At 41.6% G+C, this 17587-nt stretch overlaps 1 protein-coding gene across 8 annotated transcripts in view; it reads right to left on the reverse strand.

The window, feature by feature from the left end:
- The window catches only part of USP47 (ubiquitin specific peptidase 47), a 77009-nt gene extending 60951 nt beyond the window's left edge, over window positions 1-16058 (reverse strand). For 3 of the 8 annotated variants that reach the window (XM_084853884.1, XM_084853873.1, XM_084853892.1), the window contains exon 1: window positions 15538-15804. In XM_084853884.1, the coding sequence (XP_084710010.1) occupies window positions 15538-15576 (39 nt within the window). In that variant the 5' untranslated portion in view covers window positions 15577-15804. Of the gene's footprint in view, window positions 1-4927; window positions 4988-14820; window positions 14914-14959; window positions 15120-15537; window positions 15805-15958 lie in introns of those variants that run through there. The other 5 variants (XM_084853863.1, XM_084853853.1, XM_084853909.1 and 2 more) reach the window with 4 other exon arrangements.
- Window positions 16059-17587: the final 1529 nt, after the last annotated feature.

Below are 17587 nucleotides of genomic sequence, written 5' to 3' on the forward strand. Positions count from 1 at the left end.
GACCTTTAGATCATCCTCAGCGGCCCTTCTCCATGAACCCCTGCCAAAGGAAGTGAGGCGGGTGGCTACTAGGAGGAGGGCTTTTTCTGCTGTGGCACCCCGGCTCTGGAATGAGCTCCCTAGTGAGGTTCACCTGGCACCTACATTTTATTCTTTCCGGTGCCAGGTGAAAACCTTTTTATTTTCCCAGGCATTTTAGCATTCTAGACTTTTTGCTTTGCTGTTTTAAATCTGTATTTTAAATCCCTGCGTTGCTGCTAGGCTTTATTCTGGTTGTATTGTTATACTGTGGTTTTAATGTTTTATATATTTCACATTGTTTTATTGTGTGCTCTTTGGTTTTAATTTTTGTGAACCGCCCAGAGAGCTTCAGCTATTGGGCAGTATGGTAATGAAATAAATAAATAAACAAACAAACTCAACCAGGCTGCAAAGAGCTAGGTGAATGGGCTACAAGTGGTCAATGAAGTTCACTTTAAGTGTAAAATGATACATATGTATTGGGATAGAATCTCTTAACTCCATACATATAACAAAGGGGTCCAAATGACAGTGACTAACCAGGACAGATCCTGGAGATGTGGAAAATGGCTCAATGAAACCATCAACTCTGTAGTGGTGAAAAAGGCAAATTCCATGCTTGGAATTACTGAGGTATTCACAATAAAACAGCCAGTATTATAATGCCTTTGTAGAAATCAATGGTGTAGTTACACTTAGAAGATAGCACACCATTCTGGTTGCTCCATCTCAAAAGGGTATTAAACAGGTGCTGGAATGCTTGGAGGCCTGTGGTGATGAGTTTGTCAAACATTTGTAGGTAAACTCACTCACCTTCATGTCGACCTGAATGTCACAACTGATACAGTATCTGTTGATCTTGTTTTTATATTGTTATACTGCATTTTTAATGGGAACCGCTTAGGGATTGCAGTATATTAAGTGGCTTAAAAGTATTATATACATTTGGAAATGATGTAGAAAAGGAGTATCAGAGGGTTAGGGCACCTTTAGTCTAGCAAAAACCCACGACTAGCAGGAAAACTGATCTGAGTTTATAAAAGTTAAGCACTGCATGGTGTGGAAAAAACATAAGGATTTTTCTCTCTCTCTCTCTCATTTAATACTAACAGGTTACCCAGTAAAATTGATTCAACAGTTGATTCAGGAAAAAGGAAATAAAACACTTCTTCATACAAGACATAATTATCTTAAGGAATTTTCTGCCACAAGATCCAGAGATGGCCACTGGCTTAGACACATTTAAAAGAGTACGTAGATACACAGAGACTAGATCTATCAGTGACTACTAGCCACAATACCGAAATTAAACATCCAGGTTAAGAGCCACTATACCTCTGAACACTAGCTGTCTGGGAATCATTGTGCCTTTATGTTCTACCTATGGGTATCTGGCTGACCGCTGCTGGAAATAGGCTACTGAATTAGATGAACCTTTGGTTTACCAAAGAGATCTACTAAAAATGCATATAATTTGGGATGTAGTGTTTACAAAAGAGGCCTTGATCATGTGTATGTGTAATCAAAAGAAACCAACAGATCTCATGACCTTCCTATGCCCAGTGCTGCTCCACAGCAAGAGACAAGACATTCATTAAATCACCTCCTTCAAGATATTAAATTATCACTACTAAAATGCTTTTTACCCATAGTAGATAAGCTAACATCTATTAATCTTCTATTCTTCACAAATCAGTATTACATGCCATGCTAAAAAAACACACACTATGTAATGGTATACATTCACTAAAAACAAGCTATCAGATACACAATTAACCGACTAAGAGTATCCTCCCAATGCCTGCATAAGCTTCTAAAAATAAGGAGTTACACCAATGAGACAGCAGCATTATAAACAGCTACGGACGAAATCACTTGCCAACACACCAGGGATAAGAAAATCTTTGATCTGGTGAACAAGACAGCTGTCTGGAGGAAGGTTGCATTACAGCAACTAAATTAGTTCTCCAGAAAAACCTGGAATGGGATTTTTGGCAGGGAGTCTTATGTCCCCCAGTTCTGAATGGCTTCAGCGGGGTTCTTTCCTTTCATCTCTCCTCCCGTTCTGGGAATACTGCATATCTGATTGGTGGGCTGATGGAGGAGGCATGGCTGTGGACTAGGATGCCAGAACAACTTCTGCTGCTGAGTCACTAATTCTGCCACACCACTGATTCTCCTTCCATGTGTATGGCCTTTTCTGTTGTTCTCCAATGGGGGTGCATTCATGGAAGAAAACAAGCTGTCTCTCTTTGTCGTCGTCCCCCCCATTATCAGCTTATGTCCAAGAAGAGAAAATGGAAGCTTTATAGCAACTCCAGCCTCCTGCCTTCCACTGGTGCTGATTTCTGAGGAAAGGATTGTGTTCATGGGCCTTTTGTTCTGGTGCTCAGACACAAATTTAAGTCCTTTGTAGGGATAGGGACAAGAAACAACCTTGCCAAATGCAAGGTTGGCTGCCTTGAGCTATGAGGGAAGGTGGGATATGAGTAAATAAATAAGGGAGTTGGAGAATTGTTGGGAAAATAGTTTGTACAAGATGCTACAGAAGACTTGGGAAAAATCAGAACTGATTGGGGAGAGGGATGATAGCATCTGTGTTCTTTAGTTGTGAACAGGATACTTACAAAGAAGGTGGAGGCTGTGTTTAATTTCTAAAAGGGGAAGTGCAGGGACTCAGAACTGTGGGGAAACAAACCATGCCACCTGTCATAAACTCTTTTCTTTCATTGGAACAGGAAAGAGTCAGGCTGCATTTGCTCAGTAGAAAGGGAAAAGCACACCCTCTCTCTCTCTGTGCCTGTGCTCAGAAAGCACATACTTTTTGTATGCTCCAGCTGGCTAGTACTAATATTGTTGGTTACCAAGCCCAGCTGTGCTTTGTAGACTCAGCTGGTTATAAATTAGCACTACCTAGACTACAACATTTCTAAGACCTAGTTTTCATAATGTGCATGCACGTGCACACTCTTATCAGTCTTGTTTTTAACCATTCGCCTGGTTGCCAATGGAAACCAGGAATTCCACATAGGCGTCTATGGAATTCCCTCCAAGTGAGTGAATGGGCTGCTGAAGGGCCAGGAAGTGAAGACCCTTCCTGCACAGCCAGCTTGGAAACAAAGTGGGCTGGAGAAGGAGGGACAGATTACCCTGTCCCTCTTTACCAGCCCGTTCAGCTTATGTTTTGGCTGTGGAGAAAAGGCTTTACTTCCTCTGCAGCCAGCACAACTACTGAAGGAGAAACAGAGTGTTCTGTTTCTCTACTGCCAGCCTGCTGTGCTTCTAGCCTGCAAAATATTTTACTCTCTTTTTATTCATAAGAGGGGGACCCTCTTATGAATAAAAAGTAGGTGAATAGAATTCTCAGCAGGCTAGAAACCTTTGGGGGCTTACTAACAAGGTTGAAATGTATTATTAACGGCATCTATAGGCTGCCTTATAATAAAAAGTTATCCATGTAGCTTATAACATAAACCATCACAATTACTAATTCATTGATAGTAAAATAAAAAACAAAAAATACAATCTATAATACAAAGAGCAGAAAATAAAACAGTAAGGTGAAAACAGAATTAAAAGCTAGTCAACTATGGCCAAGCCTTAAGACACTGATTTAATGGAACAGTAGCAAAGAGTGCCAGACTAACAAAACCCAAGTTAGTTAACTTTTTTTAGGGAACAACTACTGTAATCAATTATTTATAACTAACAATTTCTGCAAATACAGATGTATATAAATAGTTCTTAGCTTTTATCCTGAAAGTCCAAGAATAGCACAGCTATGAGTTTTGTAAATGAAATTACCATTTACACTACTCTTTGGTGTTCTTTCTAGTAAAACAGGTGAAGTGATATACAAAACATGGATAGTAGAAACCATTACAAGCTTTATTTAAAATGAAATTAAATAAGATGCACAGGCAAGAACCTTACAAGCCAAATGTCCATTTTTAAATGTTGTTGTTCAGAACTGTAGGAGTTCTGAACAACATTTGCTTCTAAATGTTTGCAATTTGCTTGCTTCTAAATGAAGAGTAAGTACACATCCCCAGAAGCTGTTGCCGGGCCTAAAAGCAAGAAGTCCTCATTTCTGACCTTGCATCATGGTGTCCCACATTATGCATGGTAATAATAGTAATTAAAGAGGGCAGACCATTATCTAGAAAAGGGCATTCCCAATTCCTTGGAATATTTGGCTGTGGTTAAATAATAGCCCATCAAATTACAATATTTAAACTAGCAGCCAATCCCATCACCAGTATCACTTCAACATTTTAAAGAATTACTTCACTTGCAAGACTTTCAACCATCCCATATTATGCACATTCAAATGTTAAGTGTCCAAAAACGTGCAAAAGCGAAGCTCCACACCAGTAAATGAACACACTTGTTGTTTCACTCTTGAAAAGATTATTCTCAGCAATCAACATGTCTGAAGAAACATTTTATTGGTAGGAAAAAATATATTCAGCACAAAAACAGACATGTGTTCCCTATCTACCAAGGATTCACATCAACACTGTAATGGCAGTGTGAGTAACAGATATGAAGGACTACTGCTTTTGAGGAAAGTAGCTCCAAGCTCAGAAGGCACATCCACTGACTACTTTATACTAAAGAATTGTTGGTTAAATAGAATATAACTTTATATAAAAATATCAGGCAAATTATCCAATTTTAGAACTTTCAAAATCATGCTTTTAACTCATGCTGAGACTACAGAAAAAACACCTTACAATTTTGTAGAATACAGATATCCAAACCAGCTTCCACTGTTAGAACTACAGTTAAGAATACTAAAAATCTGTTCACAAGACATTTCACTCTTTCATGCACAAGTTAACAAATGCTAAAGTCTCATGCTGTTACCATAGAGCCATTTCAAAATTTTACTTCAGCTAACTACCTGTGAAAATTTCTTCTTCATTTCATCAAAGATATTTTGTCTGCATCTCCAAAGCATATCCTACGGTATATAAACACAAAATAGTAAAGTTATACTACCTCAAACTGGAGAACTATCTTCAAATTATCCAACAACATCTATACAGCTTTTGAAGTTACTTCCATATGTCAAAACTTAAAAACCATTTGTTTTACTGTCTTGAAGTTTTAGATGAACCTAATGCAAAGGGTGACTGAATTCATCACAGATCCAACCACAAGCAGCATGTTAAGTTTTTTTCCCTTCTGAGTCATAGGAAAGTGGGGAGGGGTAAGCAAGTGCTTTTTTTAAAAATGTCATTTTTTAAAAATGAAGATTACCTTCAGCAATCTATACCTTTTCATTCCAAATGGAAAAACACTGCAGAAATACTGCAAAAAATTATTGAGCTAGAATATACATATTACATTTAAAAAATGGCAACTCATTACACATTTCAATACCCAACAGTTCATTTAAGCAGCATCTATGTGAATTCCAAGAGACAGAACATAAAGAGATTTCATGTTCTTGCTGTGAAATTAAAATAGCAAGCCAATTCGTTATAAAGAATGGCAAGATCTCAAACTCAAAGATATTCCAAATCTGCTCTTGGCCTGCCAAAGTAATAAAATATATCTCACAGGCAATACAAAACCCTGCACTTCTATATTTTAAAATATGGATTCACTACAACAGCTTACTTATGCTGGGTGTATCTGTACTACCTTTAAAACTCTATTGGGGCATCCCATACCAAAATTCAAACACATTTTCAATGCTTTTATCCAAAAATTACAGAAATTATGTCTTAAAATGCACATTTCTGGCACTATCACTGTAATATAGACAAAGCTGAGCCAATTCTACGATCTATGTGATTTAAGTGATTTGGTTCATATTATTTAATGCACAGTAGAGAATTATTTGCACAGCATGGGTGAAATCCAATATCCAGAAGCAAAAAGCAAGGTTGTGCAATGGATCTTCCCCTTCCCCTTCTCCCCAGTGCATCTCCCCCCAAAAGCCTTTCGAGAAGGTTCAGGGGAACTACTGAACATTCTGGGTAGTGTCTTACAGGGCTGCAGTGGGAAGGGAGCACCACCAGGATCAGGGACCTTGCACAAGTAGTGCAAGATTCCTCTGTCTGATTTCAGGTGTTCCTCTCTCTCACTGCAACCACAACCCACAATATTCCGTAGATCCCCACAAACTTCTCAAGAGGCTTTTTTTGTGGGGTACAGGAGGCTGCAAGGGTTGTGGAGGAAGAGACAGAATAGATTAATTGTATGAACTGCCTTCTGCTCAGTGTTAAGATTTCAACCTATGCTCCTGATAATCAGCAGAGATAGGGTTTGTCTGCAAGTACAGCACATCTAATGTCAACATATATTTAAAAAGATAACTGACTGTAATATCAGGACAATTTTCTTGATGCTGCTAAACACATCCTAAAGGATTAAATAAGTGCACCTTGAACATTTGCTGATTTGGGAATGGAGCAAAGATTTTTGCATTTTCCAGGAACTGGACAGCCCCAAACATCATGTGATATTTGTGTAATAAAATGTGTTGGGTGAACTGATCACTAGAAGATGAATCGACATAACTAAAGCCTGGACCAGTGGTGTCTAAAGTGGAGGATAGCAGAATGATTTAAAGCTCCAAAAGGGCACACGGGTGGGGGATGCTAAACTTTCTTCCCTGTCCACTTCTCCTACCTTACAGTCAGTCCCCAAAGTCCTTGCAGGGCTCTGATGCCAGAGAAGAGCCTGGCTGAAAGAAAAATATCTGAGTGAAGATAAGACAGCTTAGTGCCACCACCCTTTGGACTTTAAATGGAATTATCTCTATCCCTCATTTTAGACAGGACTGCTACAGAAATGGGTCTACCACAGACACGTCTAGCTTGAGTCTCAGGATCCTTCTGTAAAGATGTAAGTGGACACAGTCTTAGTTGTTGGGTGGGTCCACATGCCTAGTTATAAATGGGACAAAGGGGTTGGTGTGCACCTGACTTATTTAGGACAGCCAGAGAGGACAAATCCTAGGAGACACACTCCAAAGAACTGAGCTCCATTTCCTTAAAGAGAATTTCCATTGTATTGTCATTGCTAGTGATATTCTTCTGCATGGACTTTAAGGTAAACACCCAAGACAAGGCTTGACATCACTTCCTCTTGTCACTGTCCATCTCTCAATGGAATAAAACAAAGAAAGAAACCCTCAACACCGTGAGCATAAAGCACTATGCCCCCACAACTCTGTTAACACTGAGGGGCACTCATCTATGACACACACACCGCCAAGGAACAACTCTACTTCATCCATCACAGTAGCACAGGACTGGGATGATTCCATATTTCTAAAAACTGATGTAGCATTCACACATATATACACACAGAAACATTGTTTTTAAATGAAGCAATTGTTTTAAATATTTGACCTAATCACCAAGGCTCAAAAAAAGAAGTATTTCTAAATCAGAGCTAGTCTCAATTTTTTGAAAGTAACAGATGTTTACATTCTAGCCCTGCACATGAATGGAAAAAGCAACAGGTGCAGAAATGTCAACCCCCACTCATCAACAAGCAACATCTTCTGTATGAAAATCTATCTACTTCCTAGCTCAAACCTCAAATGTGCACAGTGAGCAGGGTTGATAAAAAGCAATGATTCCTTAAAAAAATAAAAATTAGAGTTTAAACAATTGAAATGATTGTTTCAGATTTTGAAATGTTCTTAACACAATTAGTAAAAAGAGAGCCTAAGTCAAAGATATCATCATGAATACTAATTATACAAGTTCTAATTATATTCTATGAATATGTTAACAGCAGTTTATGGAGATGGGAGGTAACCTGACCACTCCTATTCTGCACTGCAGGTGGTGTACAGAAGTGCATGCTCTTTCGCTCTCTCAAGGCCTTGCCTCTCTCTAAGTGCAAAGATAGAGAAGGTCAATGAATAGAGCATTTGAGAAGATGAAGTAGATCTGAACAAGGAGGAGGAGTCTGGATATAAATGCAAGGGACAGGGAAGGAAACAAAGTGAAACCAAAAGTGGACAGAATATATTCATGCAGTCTTGGCTCTTGAGGAAACTTCTGCTGCATGTATCCTCCACTGTGTACCTACCTTCTAATGAAACCTACATCTCTGAATATGTATTAAGGTTATATTAAACAATAATATACTTCTACCAAAAATGATGATGAAACAGAATCTTCACTCACGATTTAAACTGTTATTTAAGTAATGATTTAAATCAAATCAACCCTGACAGCAAGACCTTTCTTTTGAAACAGCATCTCACTAGAACATGTCAGAAGGAGCTTCTGATGCTTGGAGCTGTCAGTTGCTATGTGAGAGCCGTAACATTAAAAAAGAAACTTAAGAACATCACTGAAGACACACAAGCTTCTGCTTCTGCATCCACAATTGAGCTTGCTTCAGAGCCCTTATGTCAATTCTGTCTCTGTAAGAGACTCAGGGTGCACAACGACTAGTAGAACTGATTTGGTAAAATGGACCTGTCTCAGGAAGAAACTATTCTCCCCAATTCAATCAACTGTTGCTTTTACCTGGAGAAAGAGCCATCACCTCCTAAATAAGAGGGAGTAAATTAGGGATGGGTAACTTGTGGCTCTCCAAATGTTTTGGCCTACAACTCTCAGGATCTCTCACCACTGGTAATGCTGGCTAAGGTTGATGGGAGTTGTAGGCAAAAACATCTGGCCACATGATGCCCACCCCTGGAGTAAAAAGATGGGAACTTTGGATATGGCACATTACAAATAAAAGATGCAGCATTATCAAACACCCACCCAACACCAACTGACTGAACTGCTTACCAACTCATACTGTGTTGTGTACTGGTAGATATAGATAGATAATGAAATGAAGATGACGCAAACCCCTCCCCCTTCACAGGGACATCACACAGTCATGTAGCATCTGCACTTCTACCGTCCATGCATTAGACCAGGAAGTTTTGTGACTGGTCAGAGCAGGCAACAAGCTTCCCAGTCAGAAACCGGCAATCACTTGAAAATGTTGCAAGTGGACTTTGCAGCACCCAGCTTCCATGCATGCCTACAGTTTGCTAAGCCTTGGCTGCCTGTGCAGGTTTGGAGATGGGAGTATTACTACAAGAAAGCACTAGTGTACATCATACCCCAAGTTTTAAAATGTCTAGTTATAAATAACTGTTCTACTGGGACTTCATATCCTAGCATATCTGGTCAAAGAACCTGTGAGGGATGGCCATGACAAGTGCAGTGCCAAACCTTTAGGTAGTTAATATTAGCTGTGAAGTAAGCTAGTTAAAAACATATAACCATGTTGACTTTCGCATTCTAGGGATGGAATTCACAGCAGTCTATCTTGAAAATAGTCATTCCCCTAAGACGGAATTCAGCAGCCATGACTAAAGGTAAACCCACAGACTGCTATTCACCTCAATTTTGATTAGTTATTTCACTTCCAGGCCAGACTCTAGTTTTCTGCCTGTATAAACTACCAGCTATTATTGTGTCTTGTGCACTTTGCATGTCTTTTATTCCAGGCATCCTTCTGGACTGTCTCACTGCCATGGAACATGGAAACACTGTTTTACAGTGGTTCCAGTCCTTCCAGGAGGTGCAATTTCAGAAAGTAGTGCCGGGGTACTCCAGTTCAATGCTGTGGCCATTGGCCTATAATAGCCTTGAGGTTTCCATCCTGACCCCCACACTGTTTATATAAATGAAACCCCTGGGAAAGCTGATTTCGGCTGTCTAGCCGCAGGAAGGAGGAGTGACAGACAACACATAGGATGTGTTCTACCAGCATTTATGCCTCCCCCGCCCTGGAATGACCCCTGGAACACCTTGTTTTGGCCACTCCATGCTCCTCTTCCGCGTGTGGAGTGTGGGGCTGTTCCACGCTACCTGCGAGGCAGTGTGGAAGGGGGAAGGTCGGTTCCCGGAAAACCACATACCCTACAGCCATCTAGCCGCTGGCTAGCAGCCATAGGATTGCTCCCTTAATCCTGTTATAGAAATAAATAAGGGAGCAATCCTATGACCCCTAGACAGAGTCTGAGGGCCATAGGATATTCTGGATTCCTGGATCTGAGGCCAGAGACAGCGCTATAACCTTGGGCCTAGGAGTCCGAGGTCCCTACCCCTCCCCTCCCTGCTTGCAGCCGGCGCAGAGAGAATCATGCCAGCTGCCTCTACAGGCTTGCAAACCTGAGCATGGAGAGGACAGAAAGGTGGCAGTTCTGTGGGCGAGGAGGAGAGGAGAATGGGGCAGCCGGCTTACAAAGAATCCTCTGGCCACCACAGCCTCCTTCTCCGAAATCGCTCGACTACCGAAAATGCAGGGCAAAAGGAGCATGGAGGTGATGATCACTCCTGCGCTCCTCCCACACAGCATAGGATGCCTGTCAACCTCCAAATATGGAGGCTGACAGGAATCTCCATAGGATTGTACCCTTAGTGACCATATAGCAATGGTAGAGCATATGCTTTGCATACAGATGCTTCCAAGTTTATTTTCTAGAGTGTCATATAGCAAGGCTGAAAAAGACATCTATCCACCTGTAAACCATGGAAAAATGATACTGCCATGCAGAGCACAGTATACTGGACTAGATGGACTAGTTGCCTTACTCAGTAGAGGGCAGCTTTATATAACCGTATTGCCTTCGTGGACCCAGATGCATCCTTTCAGCCATGCTCCAATTTTCCTATTCCTGTACCTTCCCAAGCTGTTGTAGGGCCTAAAACTTTAGACACAGAATCATATAATAGTAGGGTTGGAAGGGGCCTACATGACCATTGAGTCCAACCCCATGCTCAATGCAGGAATCCAAGTCAGTGCATCTCCAACAGATGGCTGTCCAGCCTCATCTTGAATGCCTCCAGTGTGGGAGAGCTTCCTGTAACTTGAGACCATTATTCCATGTCCTCCATTCTGGGATGATCGAGAAGAGATGCTGGCCTTCCTCTCTGTGACAACCTTTCAAGTACTTGAAGAGCACTATCATATCACCCCTCAGTCTTCTCTTCTCAAGGCTAAACATGCCAGTCCCAGTTCTTAAATCATCTCTAGTCAAAGTATTGATATAGCACAGATATCTAATGTTGTTCCATCTTGGCTTTCCAGCCCAACGTTATTTTCTTGTAAAGAATAATTTCTTAAATTATTCGATCCCACTTGAATCAGTGGGATCCCACCACCCTTGAGTACCATTTTATTTTGCAGAAAGGCAGGATATAAATAACATTCATAATGTATGGCCAAACAAGATTTGCTAAAACTACCTTTAAAGGTTAATGGGTTTAATTTATTAACATGCATGACTCAACAGCATGTTTATACAGCACACAGGTAATCTTAAGTACTAAAAACTCTCCGCTTTCATTTCTATACATTCATAATATCTAGCCTTCAGTGATTTACCAAAAAGTTCCACAGTAGATTTATTTTCACATTTTGAGCTCTTATACCCAAACACAGCAGTCCTCACAGAATTTTCTACCTTCACAATTCTGGGAAAAACGAATTTTCCAATCACGACACTTCTACTAACAAGAATGTCTTTGCTGCATTTTGGTTTTTCGTAATTTCTGTTCGAATCAGCCCTGCACTCTAGGACTGCCCAAGTCATATCAATTGTCACTCTCATTCCACATGCTGTTCTGGTGCCTCAGAATTCGTTGAAGTTTAAAAGTCAATGATTTGTTTTACTTCACCACGTGGTGCACTAGCTGTTCAAAGTTTAACATATGCACTCTGAACTATTGCTCAGGGATTAATTGGAAATAATTATTAAGTAAAAACATTCTTAGTTGTTGGAAGCTGTTATAGATTGCTTCCAGCAAGATTCTGACAATATGATACCAACACGTAAGTGAGAAGGAAGCTCTTTCTGTGAGTGGTATTTATATTAGGAGAAAATTAAGCCTTCACAGCAAAAGTGTTTTAGTGTTTATGCACTAAATCAGTCTTCCCCAACCTGGTGCCCTCCAGGTTTTGGACCACAACTCCTGCAGGCCGCATGTTGCCAACCCCTGCTGTACCCTAAAGTGGAAAATCTTTTCAATGCTCTAGTAAATAGGAGCAGACTAATTATTAGAGTGGGAAAGAACATGCTACTATAAATTGTGCACACTTGTCAGAATTCTGAAGCCTGAAGGATTTTCAGAAGCATCTTACATCGTATCTTCCTTGCCTTTCTCATCATGAAACAAATGATGGACAGTGCATTTCTCTTTTTCCCCTTACATATAAAAATACATTTATAACACACTAAAGCTACTACCCCAAGCATACTTAATAGAAATTAAGTACTTCTGAATAAACATGCTTATGATTATGCCAATTCACAATTCAAGTGAGTGGCAAACACTTCTTTTTAATCACTTGGTGCATTCTAGTCTGTGTTTATTTCCAACACACAATATAAAAAGATAGATTAGAATATAAAACAAAGCAATGAAAAACACTGCATACTATCTATGGATGTAGGTAGGTGATTTCTTGAAAAGACATAAGTTGACAAGACAGAATTATCTTCCTGCTCCCCAGGAATCCCTTTATATATCCAAAAATGCAAGAGCAATAGAATCCTGCATAGCTCAAGCTGTTAAAAATACGCTTCTCAATGCATGTTAGTACTGGGGCAATGATGATCACAGCCAGACTCTGCCATTAATCATTCCACTCTGCGGTAGTTATCTACAATTACTGCCAAAGGCCTTCTGCTATTAGTCCCTTTTGCTTCTTGGCCATCATGTGACATTGCACTATTATTGTCGTTCTTTGCTACAATTCAGGAGGTATCCATGTACACCATATATAGCCGTACATATCACCATACGTAAACTCTGAAAAATTATACATGATTAATAAAGGCCTTCACCTTTATAGGCACGACAACCTATTTAAAAAAAACCCAGAAGTACTGCCACCAAAAAATGGAGACCAATTATCTTGTTTGTCCCATCTCCCCTGTTATCATTTAGCACACTTACCTCTTTGTTGGTTAGAATGGAAGAAAAGTACAATAACACCAGCTGGAGTTGTAAAACATACATCAAGATACAAATAGGTTGTGATGAACATTATGGAGGAGAGGTAAGAACAAGGAACACAATACCGTTTTCAAAAATAGCTGCATCTTTATGTATGCAATCTTTCTATGGAGTTGCATATTTGCACTGATGTACCCAAAGAGGTTTGGACAGGTGCATTATTTTGAATGTTTTACTGAATGAGTGTAGGGTCAGGATTCCAATATAGCAATGTACTGAAATTATATGCTGCACCATCCTCCTGTAATTATCGTCACATTGCTTAGAGGTCTCTCCCTCAATATCACGATTAGCCAGTATTTGAATTATTGCAGAAGACACACTAAAAATAAAGATGAGGCATGTTTAGCCTCAAAAAGGACCTTTAGAGGTTCCTACAATGTCAGGGTCATTTCTCATGTTATATTAGACTGCAAGATTACTCTCACAAGCCACTCCAACATCTAAAGGTAGAATACTCACCTGCAAAGAATCCATTAGTTCAGTATACCTACATCTTCCTTTAGTAGTATAATAGATTACATATTCCCATGTTACACCTTAAAACACATCAACTTGTGGGAGCAGTCCTATAGTCTAAATAATAGTGTAAATCAGCCTGTACAAAATAAGAGGAAACTCCTTCCCTTCCTCCATCCCCCACAATTAAATTATACAACACTCCTCTCACTTCTTCCATCCCAAATTTTACAAAGAAGAAGCTGCCAGCCTCTTCTCATCTTCACAAACTTTTACACAATCCTTGCTAAGAGTCTCATTTCAGACCATCACGTGGTTCAGACCACAAATACCAGAATACTCCTTACATTTGAAAGCCTGTATCAATGGTTCTATTTTCTTTTCTTTAATAAGAGCTAAACCCACTGGTTTTTAAACTGTGTCCAAGAGAACACTTATCAGGGGTTGCTCAATATCATGATCAGTCACGGTGGATAAACTTTCCCTGAAAAACAGGAGTTCCACCACTGCTTATCTTCCCCTATGATGCACAGCTGGAGGGGTGTGTCTGTATAGAGGGAATAAGTAGTATTAGATATATTCCAGTGTGAACTCCCAGTGATACCCATAAGGACTGGCCAGTGCACTCACATTAACTGAGTGTGTGCCATAGAACAAAGGTGAGAAGGCAAGGTGGAGCTACCGGTAGATCCCGGAAGATCTGCTGTAGATCAGCAAGGATCTACTCCCAATCGTTTAATAATAGGAACAAAATGACCCCTTCTTACTCTGAATTATACTGCTGAAATGAAGAAACTGCGAGGGGAATAACTAGGAGTGGATTTTTGTGTGGAAGGATGGTGAGCTCTTGTTTATCTCTAATACTAAAAACAACAAACCACATTCTTGGTCTCAGAAATTGTTTATTCTAAGGGCACAACAATATGCATGTCTAGACAGAAAAAAAAAGTCCCACATGAGGGCACGCTGAGAATTGTAGGGCTTTTTTTCTGTCTAAACATACATAGGGTTGCACTCTTAAGTGTATGTCTTTTGCACCTGGCTATGGTTGTTGGATCTTGGGGTTCTTGGAAAAAACAAAGTAGATCCCACAAGCCCAAAGTCTGCCACTCCTGCTATAGAAAATACCCCAGAATAATCAGTAATGTACAGGGGCTCCATGACAGACAAGTTGATGTGGAAATGGTTCCTTCAAGGCCGTTTGACAACTACGTTTCTGTGTAGACAGCTATCTTCTCCATCTCACAAAACCCAGCTCCTAACCCTGCTTAGACAGGCAACTCCTCTCAACATCACATTAACTTTTTATGTACACTTGTCACACAAATCTTACCAATACTGCAAACTATCATGGCTATCTCTATCCCCGAAACGCACAATCGCAATAGGTCTATAACTCTTCCTGATGAGTCTTCCACCGCAATCCCTTTCGATGAAAACAAGACAGACAACAAGGATTCTACGTTAATTGCCTTCATCGAAGTTTCCCTTGTTGACACGGGCAAGTGGGAAATGCCCCAAGGATTCCTTCCAGAAAGGGAAAGATCTGCTTTGGACCTTCCTTCGCCCCAGGCTTCCCCCAGTGACCGAGCTTCCCGCGACACCTGAACAGCCCTGCGCGCTGCCTCTTGGCGTCCCACGGATTGTTTTTAACCGTCTTTCCCCACGTCTTCGGCACGGCCCTAAGCTGCCAGGCCCCTTCCAAAACGCCAAGCACTCTCACGCCCTCGCTCCCACCGAGCCCACACGCACGAACACCCGGCTTCAACGCGAGACCCCACCAACTCCCAGGCCGTCAGGCCACTCCGCTCGCTGCCCAGGGAAGGCCTCTTCCCTAACCCACTTATCCCACCCAGCGCCCCGGGCACGCCTGTTCCACCCCAGCCAGGCCTTCACTACGCGCATACGACGGCCTCGTCCCGGCCGCCGGCGTCTCGAAGTGGGCCGTCGTCGCTCGCCTGCCTGCCTGCCCGCCTGCCCGCCTGCCTTCCCCCCTCGACGGCTCAAGGCGCAGCCTGCCCGCTCGCTGCGTGCGCCAAAGAACGCTCACCTCTTTGGGGACCAGCCGGCTCTCCTCGCTGGGCACCATGGCCAGTGGCGCAGCCAGCTTGGGGCCCGCGGCAGGCTGAGGCGGGGAGTCTTCGTCAGCAAGAGGAGCCGCCGGAGGAGGAGGAGGAAGAAAGACAGGGGGGTCGCGGGAGGCTCATCCTCATCCTCATTATCTTTTCCTCCGCGTCCTCCTTCTTCTAGCTGACTCCCTCTCTCCCCCGGTCCGACTCGCCCCCACCCTTCTACTCAGCGAGGGCAGCGACGCCTCAGCTCCCTCCCTCCGCCAGCGCCAATCAATGGCAAAATGGCCGACGACAGGTTTCTCGCGAGACGTGGGCAGCCCGGCTGGAGTCGTCTCTCAAGGCGCCTCCGGTGCCGCCTTTTCCCTTCCCCTCGCCGCCGCGCTCGCTGTGGAGGGTTACCGGCGGCAGCTCTGGCCTAGCAACGGTGGCCGCCGCTCTGGGCTGTTCGCTCCACTCCGCTGCTTTCTGTCATAGGCGGGCGATGTGCGGCGCTGTCTCTGAGGTGGAAAAACGGAGACAACTTGTCCTTGTTTCTAATTAAAAAAAAATATGACGCCCGCCCTCTCGTACCAGGCCCGCAGCTCGCATTAAAAAAAAGAAGTGTGTGTTTTACTTTTAGGAGCTTCATCCGCTTTTTAAAACACACATGCACTAATCCTATGGCCTACTCAGAAGTAAGTCCTATTGAATTCACTGGGACTTCCAGTAAACATGAGCAGGATTGAGTTACACCTTTCATTGAACCCAATGGGACGTGTAGCCCTATCCTATGTTATGTTTGTTCCAATAATAAGGCCTACTGAGAGTTCAATGGGGGCTTACTCCAAGTAAGTGTACAGACTGAAAGCTCAGTCACAACTACCTTTAGCTGAATTCACTAACTTACTTCCACACATAGGACTGAACTGCACGTGTGTTTTTAAATTCTTAATATCTTCCCTCCTTTCAATCCAAGACAATCCTTTCAAGAATAAATGGGTCTTCCCCTCCTGCTTTACAAGGGACTCTTTAAATATACTGTTTTAAATGTCGTCATTTACTGCACACATTTATAAAGTGTCCCTTTACATCTTTTTTATGTAACACTAGAGTTTGTTTACTTTTTAATGTTTGCATTGAGATTATCCTGTGGCTGCCATGTAGACAGAATTTTGAGAGGCCCAAGCAGAAATGTATTTATTTTATCTCACCTTCCTTCCATGGAACTCAAGGTGGTATTCATGAGGTGTCAGGAAGTCTGCCATCCAGGACCTGACCAGAAAGAAAGATTATAATCTTTCTTTCTTTTATGAGGAAATGCACAACACTGTCAAAAGAACCTATGAAAGCAAAATGTTTGAGAATACTCCGAGATATATATATATTTTAGTGACACAAAGCACATTTCTTTTCCCTTTACAATTAAAGGCCATTTACCCATCATACTTTCATCTGTGGGTAGATAACATGACTGATGCCCACTGATTGTGTTCATATATTTCAAAATTGACTGGTTTGTCTACTAAATACTGATCTTATTTGCTCTTCCACCATTTCAAGCTGAAACGTCAATGCAAATAATGTTGGAATGATTCAAAAGTTTTTCTGTGTGCTAGTTGCTTTTTGTTTTGTTTGCAAAAGATGATTCGCTTCTGCATGAAAATGACATTTATATAACACTTTGCATTCTTTCAGTAATAACCAGTTAAACTATTTCATCAGTAGCTCAGCTGTAAACATTGCTAGCACTCATCCACAAAAGAGGTACATTTCCCAGAGTAAATGACGGCTCCTGTGAGACTGAGTTTTACCAGGCATTCTGTGCCAAGAAGACAAGTCAATAATTGATTCCAAGTAATGCACCCAGCAAGCTGTAACATTCTTTCCTTGCAGCTGAATGACGCACAGCAAAGTGTGAAATTCCTTCCCACCTTTCATAAACATCAAAGAAGGCCCCTCTGTCCTGAGTCTTACAACAGAAAGATCAACCAGGAGTGACTGGGGAACATCAAGTTAGGGAAGGGAGGGGTGAACATGATCCTACAGACG

The sequence above is a fragment of the Heloderma suspectum genome, chromosome 1 (assembly GCF_057233095.1).
Source record: "Heloderma suspectum isolate Gila_16-S chromosome 1, 16-S_ref, whole genome shotgun sequence".
Lineage (NCBI taxonomy): Eukaryota > Metazoa > Chordata > Lepidosauria > Squamata > Helodermatidae > Heloderma > Heloderma suspectum.